Source organism: Oryctolagus cuniculus, chromosome 15, assembly GCF_964237555.1.
Source record: "Oryctolagus cuniculus chromosome 15, mOryCun1.1, whole genome shotgun sequence".
NCBI classification, from domain to species: Eukaryota; Metazoa; Chordata; class Mammalia; order Lagomorpha; family Leporidae; genus Oryctolagus; species Oryctolagus cuniculus.
Window position 1 is genome coordinate 79,198,286 of NC_091446.1, and position 12,402 is coordinate 79,210,687.

Consider the following 12,402-nt stretch of genomic DNA (forward strand, 5'->3'; position numbering starts at 1 on the left):
CCATAGCAGAGAGCTGGATCAGAAGAGGAGCAGCTGGGACCCAAACCATCACCTATATGGGATGCCAGTGTTGCAGGCAGCTTTACCTGCTACACCACAGCACTGGCCCCACTTATTATCCTTCTAATGTATATGTGGTGTGTGGCACCTCCATAATTTGTCTTCTCTTTTTCTTTATCATTGCAATAAAGATATATCAGTTTTGCTGACGCAGTTTTTGTGTTCACTAGTTTTTTGTTTTGTTTTCAATTTTAATCTGTTTCACTCTTTGACATATTAGTTGCTCCCTTATGCTTGGCTTAGTTTATTTTGCTGTTCTTTGTTATTTTTTTAAACTAAAAATTATTGTTGAATAGATATCTTTCTTCTCTTCTAATAAATGCCTTTATTGCTATGAATTTTACTCCAAATACTGCTTAAGTTGCATCTGTATAACTCTGATACATCTGCATTTTAAATTTTTTAAAGTTATATCCTTTTCTAATTTATCTTGAGACTTCCTCTTTGACTTAGGGATTTAGAAGTGTATCGTGGGGCCAGCACTGTGGCCTAGCATGTAAGGCTGCCACCTGCAATGCCAGCATCCTATATGGGCACCGCTTTGAGTCCCGATTGCTCCTTTTCGTATCCAGCTTTCTGGATGGGCTATGTCCTTGGGCCCCTGCACCGCATGGGAGACCTGGCTCCTGGCTTCAGATTGGCTCAGCTCTGGCTGTTGCTGCCAATAGGGGAGTGAACCAGTAGATGGAAGACCTCTCTCTCTCTCTCTCTCTCTCTCTCTCTCTGCCTCTCCTTCTCTCTCTATGTAGCTCTGCCTTTCAAATAAAATAAATAAATCTTTAAAAAAAGGAAGTGTGTTATTTTACACCAAGATTGGAAGTTTTCCAGCTATCTTTGTAGTATTAATTTCTAACTTAATTCAATTTACATCTAATAACATTCTTTATAGCATTTAGTTTCTTTTAAAAAAATTTGAAAGTCTGTTTTATGATGAAGAAATGGACTACATTGGTGAATTTCCTTATGGACTTAAAAAATGGGTCTTCTGTTATTTTTGGGTGCAGTATTCTAAAAACATCAGTTATACCCATTTGATTGAAAGTTTGATGCAATTCTTCAATATCCTTGACTGATTGTCTTCTAGTCCTATCTGTTACTAACTGATGCATCAACAGTTACAAATAAAATTGTAAATATTTCTATTTCTCTTTCGATTTTCGTCAACTTTGCATAGTGAAGTTATGTTGCTATGTAATATGCATGTAGAATCATTTTATTGTTTTTTTTTTAATTGCACCTTTGGGCAACATGCCATGACCCTTCTAACTCCTTCTAATTTTCTCTGCTCCAAATTGTACTTTCTCTAGTATTAATACAGTCGTTCAAATTTTTTGGATTAATGTTGCACAGGATGTATTTATTTACCCCTTTACTACTTTATCTATTTCGATGTTTTTGAAGTAAGTTTGTCATAGACAGCATTAGGAGGGGTCATTTAAAATAAAATCCTTTCTGAAAATTTCTCTCCTTCACTTGCTGTGTTTAGGCTAGCTGCATTCAACATACTCATTGATAGTTTTGGATTTAGCCCAATTTCATCATCTGTTTTTTGACATTGAACTCCTTTATTTCAGTTTCTCCTTTCTTGCTGTCAGGTGACTTGCATGGTTTTTCATTCCATTTTAATTTATCAGTTGTGATGTATACATTATCTGTTTCTATAGATTGTTAGTGATTGCCCTCAGAAGTATAACACACACTTTCTTTTTCATAGGCTCGTAACAGTTTTGCCGTATCAGGGAGAAATTTTACCATCAGGTAGGTCCTTTCTTTTCTCTTCTGTGTCATAGTTTTCTTACATATTCCACATATACCAACAATCCACATTAAAAATTCATCAGGTGAATGCTATAATTTTTGGTTCAATCATTGAATCAATTTTGTTTTAAAAGATTTATTTATTTTACTTGAAAGTCACAGTTATACAGAGAGAGAGAAGGAGAGATCAGAGAGAGAGAGAGAGAGAGAGAGGTTTTCCATCCTTCCATCCCCTGGTTCACTCCCCGAGGGCTGCAATGGCCAGAGCTGCCCCAATCTGAAGCCAGGAGCCAGGAGCTTCTTCCAGGTCCCCCATGTGGGTGCCGGGGCCCAAGGACTTGAGCCATCTTCTACAGCTTTCCCAGGTCATAGTAGAAAGCTGGTCGGAAGTGGAACAACCGGGTCTCAAACCAGTGCCCATATGGGATGCTGGCACTGTAGGAGGCAGCTTTATCTGCTATGCCACAGCGCCGGCCCCCATTGAATCCATTTTAAAAACCTATTGGGGCCAGCACTGTGCTGCAGTGGGTTAAGTCTCAGAGAACGTGGCGGTGAGACGGTGTCACTAGTCAGGGTTAGGGGCCTTGGAACTCTTTCCTCTCCTGCAGTGGAAGGCTGTGTCTTTAACTGTCAGTGTGATGACATCCGCCTTCCCAGAATGCACCTGTCACATCCGGGTCCAGGATGCGTGCTCGCACCCCACAGGTTCCTGGAGCCAATCGGAGGGCGCACCAGCTGGAAGGAGCTGCACCTCCAGCGCGGATGAAGGCTGCTGTTTTCTCTCTTGCTCCGTGGAGCGCTGCACGCCCAGAGCCAGGGACCGCTTGTGCGTGCTATTCCCGGTGCAGAGCCGTCCACCTTGGTGCTTTCCTGCTCTCTATCTCTGACGCGTGCACGGACCACCCCAACCATAGGTACCATTTTCGTTTTTTTCTCTTTCTCTTGTCCACGGGCAGTTCCTTGGCCCGCTCTTGTTGAGCATTTCTCTGTGTGGGGCAGCCCATCCTGGGCCTGAATGTGTGCGTGTGTTTCCTGGGTGCTACATAACCTCCTTCCTATTTGCACGTGGGGCCGGTCTGCATTTTGTGTTTCTGTCTTGGAAGGAGACAAGAGCCTGCACCAAATTTAATATATTCTGGGTTCTGGTTCGAGTCTCGGCTGCTCCACTTCCTATCCAGCTCCCTGCTAGTGCCCCTGGGAAAGCAGCGGAGGATGGCCCCAGTACCTGGGCCGCTACACCCACATGGGAGACAGGGGTAGAGACAGGCTCCTGGCTTCGCCCTTGGCCCTGGCCTAGACATTCTGGCCATCTGGGGAGTGAACCAGCAGGTGGAAGACCTTTCTCTCTGTCTCTCCCTCTCTAACCATGACTTTCAAATAAGTAAATAAATAAATCTTCAAAATCATTAATGTGTTCATGGCCCACATAGTAGAACTCTGAGAAGTAAGCTCATGAAGAGTGAGGAGACTTTTCCCATCCCGCTCCTCTCCAGAGCCCCTAATGGCGGTTGGGATTCTCTGCCCCTGCTGCTTTGTCTAAAATTTTGGTCCGGAGTGATTTACCCTGTGAGCTCCTTTCTCCGACCAGGCTAGGAAAAGTTTTTGTTTTTGTTTTGAGTTTGTGCAGTGTTTTTTCACTTGTTATGCATATGAACTACAAGCTCCTTAGTGTGCTGGACTAGATGCCAGCGAGGTTATTTTATGTTCATGCCTGGTAACATCTTATTGAAAGTTGGACATTGTATTAAAAACTTATGAAGGCTCAGAATGATAATCTCATTGCCCAGAGATAATTCACTCTATCATAGACCAGGCAAATAGCATGAGGGTCATAACTCAATCTTTTGGGGTGGCCCTGGCTCGAGTCTGCATTTCCTTCCTTAGAAGAGTCTGGCTTCATCTCCACCCCTAGGCTGTGGACCTCCAGGGATCCAAGTGAAAATCAGTGACGTTTACCAACGCCTCCTGATGGCTGATTCTCAGAACCGTAAGTTGGCCTCTTACTAAAATGACCAAAACCTGCACTCCTCTTTCCCATTCTTTCTTCCCCTCTACTTCTTAGTCTGTTAACCTAATGTTGTAGTAGGAAAACTGGCATCTGGTCTGCTTGTCTTTTACTGTGACCTGCTGTTCTCCGGGATTTTGGTCCCTCAAGGTCTAGATGCTGGAAACTGGCAGTTAGCCTAGTGGCTCAGATGCCCACGTCACGGTATCTAGTTTTGATTGCTGGCTCTGGCTCCTGGCTTCAGCTTCCTTTCAAGGCAGACCCAGGGAGGCAGTGATAATGGCTCAAATAATTGTTTTTTTTTTTTTTCCACTCACAAGGGAGACTTGGATGGAGATACTGGTTCCCAGCTTCATCCTTGGCTGCTGTGGACATTTGGTGAATAAACCAATGGATGGGAGTTCTCCCAGCTCCCTGAAATAAATAAACATCGCCATTGAAAAGATCTGGATGTTTTCATTGGCCCAAACTCCAGCTTTTGTTCCCCTGGTTCTGATATGTGGAAAGCTCTGCCTGGGTAATGATCTTCCCTTGGCTTCTGGTCCATTCTCTGGCTGGCTTCTCAGCTCCTTGCTTCAGACCAAAGTGGCTACTGCCAGTGGGAAGCACCTCACACCATTCTCCATGGGACTGTGGCCCTCAACTCCTGGATCTTTCAGTAGCTCCCAAATAACCTGCAACCATATGCTTTTGTTTTATGCAGTTTTTCTGGTTGTTGTTCTTGGAAATGTTGGTCTTAGTAGAAAGGGAAGACCTGGGGCAACTTACTTACGAGAAGTAAAGTTGCAGACAGTGCTCCTAGCAACTGTGAGATAAACAGAAGTGGTATAAAGAGCCCAGAGGGCAGTGTTGGCCATCCAAGTAATGAGATGACCCCTGGCTATAATTGAGGTTGTGTTTCTCTGTCCATCAGAATTGTTGGCATTCTCTTGTGTGTGGAGATGACACTACTGCCTCCTTTACCCAGAGTCATCCCTGGGAGAGAAAAGGGGGCAGCTTTCTAACAGATCATGGTCAGGTGGCCTCTTGGGCATGGGCTAGTGAGGAATTCTTGGGAAAGGGCCAAGGCAGGGCTTAACCTGTGGCCCAGGGTAGCTCCATTGTCAGTGCTGGAACCTGCTGCTAACAACTCACAAGAGCCTATGGTGTGTATATGTGTGGTCACTTTAGTACATTGTACGGGCCACGTACTCCATGGAGATCCACAGGCACTATAAACCAGGGCTTTGTTTTACGCAGATGCTGGTTGTAAAACTTGAATCAGGGAACGGCCACCCAGGAGGGATGTGTGGCAGTGGGGGTGGGGCCAGATTCAAGCCCTTTGGGTCAGTAGATACTGGGGGCTGACTCAATAATGATTGGCTCTGTGTTCATGTGTGTGTGTGTGTGTGTGTGTGTGTGTGTTATCATTTAGTTCTCACTACACCATGAAATCAGATAGTAGAGACTAGGAGAATTTCTGTTCCCTGCTTCAGTCCACATTGCAACTCGGGTCGCTGTGACCCCCTTCATCTTCATCCTTAACCACAGAACCTGCAACAGTGCAGGGTGGGAGGACTGAGCCCAGGCTAGTTTCCGGTCGCTGAGGGCAGACAGTGCAGTGTGGCAGAGTCCAGGGACCCGTGTGGCCCTGAGCACACACTCGGCCCATATAAGAAGTGCAAACAGGATTCTGAGCCCAAGCAGCATGGAGAGAACAGGGAGAGATTTGAGAAAAATTGTCCTTGGTTGCTCATTGTTCTTGTACCTTGTTGTCATGCCCCTGTCCTGAACAAACCCCACCACCTGTTTTCTCTGTTTCTATACCCAGACAGTGCAGCACAGGTAATGAAAACTCGCACAACAGAGCAGATTGCGCATTCTAAATTCCTGATCACCAATCTCCAAGACAGCAGGGGTCCTACCAGAACTTGTGGGCTGACTTTTCCTTTACTATCCCTAGAAAGTTTTCACACTTTTAACGTGCGGAAGCATGCCTCTTCTCCCTCACTCAGTAATTCTAAAGTCGAACTTTCCTGTTTATTTTGCAGTATCTGTAAGTTCACGTAATGGGGTGAGACACAGTACAGACTGTATCCAGTCTCCTGCAGAACCAGCCTCTTGCAGAGTTACAGTACAGTTCCAAAGCCAGGAGACCACAATGGGCACAGCCAAGGGAGAGAATGTTTTGGACCTCACAAGACTTCACGTCACCCTCATAGAGCCACACCCATTTCCTCTGACAGGCTCCAGTCTGTCCCACAGCTCCATGACTGAGTCACATCCTGAATGTCATTTGTGTGCAGTCACACAGAGTAGGTACCCTGGGGACTGGGTTTTATCAGTCAGCATGGTTCTCTGGAGATTCCTATAGGCCACTGTGCGTACCCATAGTTCCTGTAGGTCACCGTGTGTACCCATAGTTCCTATAGGTCACTGTGTATTCATAGTTCCTGTAGGTCAGTGTGTGTATCCATAGTTCCTATAGGTCACTGTGCATATCCATAGTTCATATAGGTCACCATGCGTACCCATAGTTCCTGTAGGTCACTGTGCATATCCATAGTTCATATGGGTCACCATGCGTACCCATAGTTCCTGTAGGTCCCTGTGTGTACCCATAGTTCCTATAGGTTCCTGTGTGTATCCATAGTTCCTATAGGTCACTGTGCATACCCATAGTTCCTATAGGTCACTGTGTGTACCCATAGTTCCATCCTTTGTATTAACATCCGTGGGATGGATGGTCTGGTATTGCCCACTAAGGTCCATCAGGGTTGATTCCAGTTCTTGCCTATTAAAAATTAAGCTGCTGTAGACATGAAGTATTTTATATGAATGTAGGAATTAATTTTTCAAGGATAAAAACCTCTGGCATTTTAATTTAATTTATTATTAATTTAATGTTGAGAGACTACCAAGCTGCTTGCCCATGTAGCTGTACCATTTTGTAGTCTCATTAGCAAGGTAGGGTTGATCCAGTTTCTGCACATCCTTGCTAGCATTGCATATTTTAAGTGATTTTTATTTGAGCCAATTTGATAGGTATATACTGATGTCCCAGGGTGGTTTGTACTTGCATTTCCCTCAAGGGTAATGACATTGAACATCTTTTCATGGGCATATATGCTGACTGCATACTTCTTAGGTGGAATGTGTGTTTTCTAACTGGATTGCTATTTTACTGTTCGGTTGTGAGAGTCTTTTACATTTTCTAGATACTAGTCCTTTGTCTTCTGTGTTGTTTGTAAATACATGTCTTAAAGTATTTACCTCATTCTTTTTTTAATTCTTAAAAAAAAATTTATTTGACAGGTAGAGTTATAGACAGTGAGAGAGGGAGACAGAGAGAAAGGTCTTCCTTCCGTTGGTTCACCCCCCAAATGGCCGCCACAGCCGGCGCTGCGCCGATCCGAAGCCAGGAGCCAGGTGCTTCTTCCCGGCCTCCCATACAGGTGCAGGGGCCCAAACACTTGGGCCATCCTCCACTTCCCTCCCGGGCCACAGCAGTGAGCTGGACTGGAAGAGGAGCAACTGGGACTAGAACCCGGCGCCCATATGGGATGCCAGCACTGCAGCCAGAGAATTAACCAAGTGAGCCACAGCGCCGGCCCCTACCTCATTCTTTACTGCTTTATAGTTTTCTGGACATTTTGTCATTTTATATTTAAGTTTGTGATTCATTTTGAGCTCCATTTTAAACAAGCTGTGAGACTTAGGTTGAGTTTCATTGTTTTCCTCTGGGTAGCCTGTTGCTCCAGGACTATTTGTTAAAAATTTTACCTTTATCGCTTCTTGGCCTTTTCGCTGAGATCAAGTGTAAAAAGTCTACCTTTCTGCTGTCGACTTCCTCTTCACTTTTGTCAAATGAAGTTGAACATCTTTGCTTTATTTCTTAGTTCCCTGTTCTCTTCTCATCGTCTAACCATGTACCCATCTATATATGCCACACAGTCTTCTTAATTTAGCTATTTCTTTTAACCAGATTTATTTATTTATTTATTTATTTATTTATTTTTAAAGATTTATTTGGGAGACAGAGTTACAGACAGAGAGGTCCTTCATCTGCTGGTTCACGCCCCAAATGGCCGCAACGGGTGGAGCTGGGCTGATCAGAAGGCAGAAGCCAGGAGCTTCCTCTGGGTCTGCCATGTGGTTGTAGGGACCCAAGCACCTGGGCTACCCTCCACTGCTTTCCTAGGTCATCAGCAGTGAGCTGGATCAGAAGTGGAGCAGCCGGGACTTGAACCAGTGCCCATATGGGATGCAGGTACTGCAGAGAGACATAATGTACTATGCCACAGCACCCATCCTGACAGACTTATTTATTGCACTTTTTCTTCAAAGTTGTTTTAGTTATTCTAGTTATTTGCCTTTTCATATACCTTATAGAATAATCTTGCCCTTATCTCTAAGATTCTTATAAACTTAGTAGCAATTACATTAAGATTGTATCTCAATTTGGGGATAATTGACATAGTTACTATATTATGAACATAGGATATCTCTCTAATTAGATGTTACTTGATTTATTTTGTGATTATTTTGTGGATTTTTAACATACTAAAGGTTCTCATTTTTAAAATTAATGATACTATATTTTAAATTATTGTATTCATGGGCTCATTGATAGTACTTTCAAAATCAGTTGGTTTTTTGTGTATATTGACCTTGTATCCTGCAACCTTACTAAATTCAGGTAAAATGTATAAAAAGTATTTTTGGAGGCAAGGGGTATATTTCCTGAGATTTTCTATGTAGAAAATTATGGCATCTGGACATAGGGACAGTTTTGCTTCTTCCTTTGCAACCTGTATGCTTTATTTTCTTGTCTGATGCTGGATTGAAACCCAAGATTGCATTGAATAAGATTGCTGAGAGTGGAGGTTTTTGCATTCCTTTTGCTTTTTTGGGTTTATTTTGCTCTGCTCCCATCATGGTCTTGAGATGGGAGCCTATATTATTGTATTAATTATGTATACATTACTTTTCTTATATATATGTGTATATATTTAGTGCTATACATTTTCTTCTTAGCACTGCTATAGCAGTGTACCACACATTTTGATTTTAAATTTGGAGATTTTAAAAAAATTTCCCTAGAAACTTTGTCTTTCATATATGGATTATTTCCAACTGTGTTGTTTATTTTCCAAGTGTTTTGATGTTCTCCCCATTTTATTCCTGTTACTGATGTCCAGCTTGATTCCATTGTGGCAGAAGAATATACTCCTCATGACTTTAACTCTTTTAAATTGGTTGGGGATGATTTTAGAGCCTGGAATCTGATGTAACTTTGTGAATATTTTGTGAGCATTTGATAAAAAAATGTAATCTGTAGTTGGATGAATGTTCTAGAAACATTGATTAGATGCTGTTGACTGATAATGTTGTTGATTTTTCTATCCTTGCTGATATTTTTTTTTTCTAGTTGTTCTGTTGTTTGTTGGGAGTGGGGTGTTGAAGTCACCAGCTGTAATTGTAGGTTTTTCCATTTTCCCTTTTACTTTATCATTTCAGCTTCACATATTTTGCAGTTCTGTTGTTTGGTGTACACAAATACACATTCAGAAATGTTGCGACTTCTTGGTATATTGAACCTTTTGAAATATGTAACTCTAAGCCAGGTACTCTGATATGGGATGTTGGTGTTCCAAGTGGCATCTTAACCACTGTGCCAAACACCCAAACCAATGGTGTCTTTGGATAAATCTCTGTGCTCAGCTTGCCTAGTGTTTGCTCCAGATACTACATTATACACACATAACTTCTCACTTTCCACAAGAGTTTTCCTCTTAACACTTACAGTGAGATATTGAGCTGCTTCCCTTTCTACACTTTTACCTTTCCTTTCTATAGTATAATTACCTTAATTGTTTTCTTTAGACGTCTTTACAATCACATAGAAATGTGTTTAATTCTTCCTTCAACCATGAAGCATAATTTAGTAAACTCAGTGAGGAATGCTTATTTGATTACTCTTATTTTTTCTCACTGTATTTTTCCTTGCTTCCTGATCTTCCAAGATTCTTCCTTGTTCTTTCTGTTTAGAGAATTTCTTTTATTCATCCTTTTAGGATTGCTCTGCTGGTGACAAATACTCTGTTTTCATTTGTCAGAGACCATTTTCGTGTCCCCTGTTTTGATGAAGTATATTTTCACTGGATAGAGAATTCTGGGATGACATTTCTTTTAGCACTTGAAAAATGTCATTATTTACTTTTCAAAGCATTTTAAAAATTTATTTTAAGATGTAACAATGTTTTAAAGATTTATTTATTTGAAAAGCAGAGTTACAGAGAGAGAGAGGGAGACAGAGAGAGAGAGAGAGAGAGAGAGAGAGAGAGAGATCTTCTATCCACTGGTTTACTCCCCAAATGGCTGCTGGGCCAGGCTAAACCAGGAGCCAGTGCTTCATCCAGGTCTCCCACTTGAGGGGCCAATCTGCTGCTGCTTTCCTGGGTGTATTAGCAGGGTTCTGGACCTGAAGTGGAGTAGCTGGCACTAAAACTGGTGCCCATGTGGGATGCTGGCATCACCGACAGTGGCTTAACCCATTATACCACAACACCAACCCCAGATTTAGCATTTTTTATCATTTTTGCTGCTATTGCTTCATATGTAGATATTCTACACATACACATATATATTATTTTTCTTGAACACAGGGATATTAATGTCACACAATGTGGGATTCATGACAATGGTCATAAAAAAGAATGAAGGGTATTTTGTCATGTAGATGGTATAACTCAGAGGAGAAACATATAACTATGTATACACTAAATAATATGACATCCATATCATTTTCATTTTTATACTCTTTCTAGATAGTAGTTTCCACAGTAAGATAAAATGTGGTATTTGCCATTCTGTGTCTGGCTTATTTCACTTACCATAATGATATCCAGTTTCACTGATTTTGTTGCAAAAGTCAGGATTTCTTTTTTTTTAATGGCTGAGTAATAGTTTGTTGTGTGTATATATATATATAACATTTTCTTTATCCAGTCATCGGTTGATGGGCATCTAGGTTGATTCCATATTTTTACTATGGTGAATTGGGCTGCTGTAAACTTGGGAGTGCAATATCAGCCTCCATATTTTCTGTGAAGGAATTTGCTGTTATTGTAATTATTGTTGCTTTATAGGTAAGATGCTTTGCTTTCACTGCTTTCAAGATATTTGCTAGGTGTTTAGTTTTCAGATATGTGAGTACAGTGTGTCTTCCATGGCTTTCTTTAGGTTTATCCTGTTTTGGTTTCACTCAGTGTCTTGTATGTTTTATGTCTTTCATGGAATTTTAAGTTTTAAGCTATTACTTTATGAGTACTTTTCTCTAAAATCTTGTCTTCTTTCTCTTCTTTCTGGGACTCTGATATCGTGCATGTCAGATGTTTTTGTAATGTCCCAGTGACACCTGAGGCTCTGTTCATTTTTAAAATCTATTTTCTGTCTTCACTCTTCAGATTATCTAATTCTAATTGATCTGTCTTTAAGACCACTGCTTCTTTCCTCTGTGCTCTTCAGTTTGCTTTTGAGCCCATCCTGTGTTTGCTCTTTTTTCCTTGGAGTTGTATTATTCACTTTCAAAATTTATGTTTGATTATTACTTATGTCTTCTGTTTCCTTACTGAGACTTTCTATTTTGAGTTTCCCCCAGTCTTTTGTTTCAAGTATGTTCCCAATCATTTGGTGATTAATTTTATGATAGCTGCTTTAAAGACCTGTCAGATTAATTCTGACATTGATGTCATCTCCATGTTGACATCTGTTGATCATCTTACTTGACACCTTTTTAAATCTTCCTAGTTCTTGTTATGATGAAGGATGTTAATTGAAATCTGAACATTTAGGGTATTATGCTAGGAGATGCTGAATATTTTTAACATTTGTGCCTTTTTTTTCATTTATTAACAGGCAGAGTAAAAGAGGGAGGGAAGAGGGGAGGGAGGGACACAGATTGAAAGAGATCTTCCATCTGCTGGCTCACTCTCCAGATGGTGGCAATAATCAGGATTAGGCTGGGCCAGGTCATGGTCATGGAACTGGAACTCCACCCTGGTCTCTTTACAAGGGCCCAGGCACCTGAGCTGTGATCCCTGAGCCAGGCTGCATTAGTAAGCTGGACTGGAGATGCAGGTGGCAGGACGCGAGCCTGCCCTCTTATATGGGGTGGCTGCGTCCCTAGCAGTGCCTTAACCCACTGTGCGACAAACTTGCCCTGGATTATGAAATCCTCTGTGTGGTTGACCTCTCTGCTCTGGTAGGAAAAGGTGTAGATGCTGCCTGGTTACTGCTACATAAGGGGTAGAGGTCCACATTCCCTGCTCAGCCTCCATTGAGATCCAAAATTGGTGAATTCTTTGTTACTTGTGCTTGGACATGGAAGTTCCAGCTCCTCCCTGGGTCCTCACAGACACCATGATTGGGGGGAGTTGCTCATTACCCTGATGTGTAGTCATAAAAGTCTGGTTTCCCACCACGATGCCTCTGACGCTGCCCTGGCAGTTATGGATGGAGAGGGCTGATTTTCACCCTTCCCTTCTCTGTGAGCGCCCTCGTTGGAGACAAGCCTCACTCGAGTGCCACAAAGGTGG

The 12,402-nt window shown here is 42.0% G+C and overlaps 1 protein-coding gene across 1 annotated transcript in view; it reads left to right on the forward strand.

Moving 5' to 3' along the window:
* LOC138845289 (uncharacterized) overlaps window positions 1-5,847 on the forward strand; it is a 31,558-nt gene extending 25,711 nt beyond the window's left edge. Inside the window, exons 4-6 of the mRNA XM_070057150.1 lie at window positions 1,775-1,818; window positions 3,731-3,805; window positions 4,144-5,847. Coding sequence (XP_069913251.1) covers window positions 1,775-1,818; window positions 3,731-3,805; window positions 4,144-4,205 — 181 coding nt within the window. The 3' untranslated portion in view covers window positions 4,206-5,847. The remainder of the gene's footprint in view (window positions 1-1,774; window positions 1,819-3,730; window positions 3,806-4,143) is intronic.
* The last annotated feature ends 6,555 nt before the right edge of the window (window positions 5,848-12,402 follow it).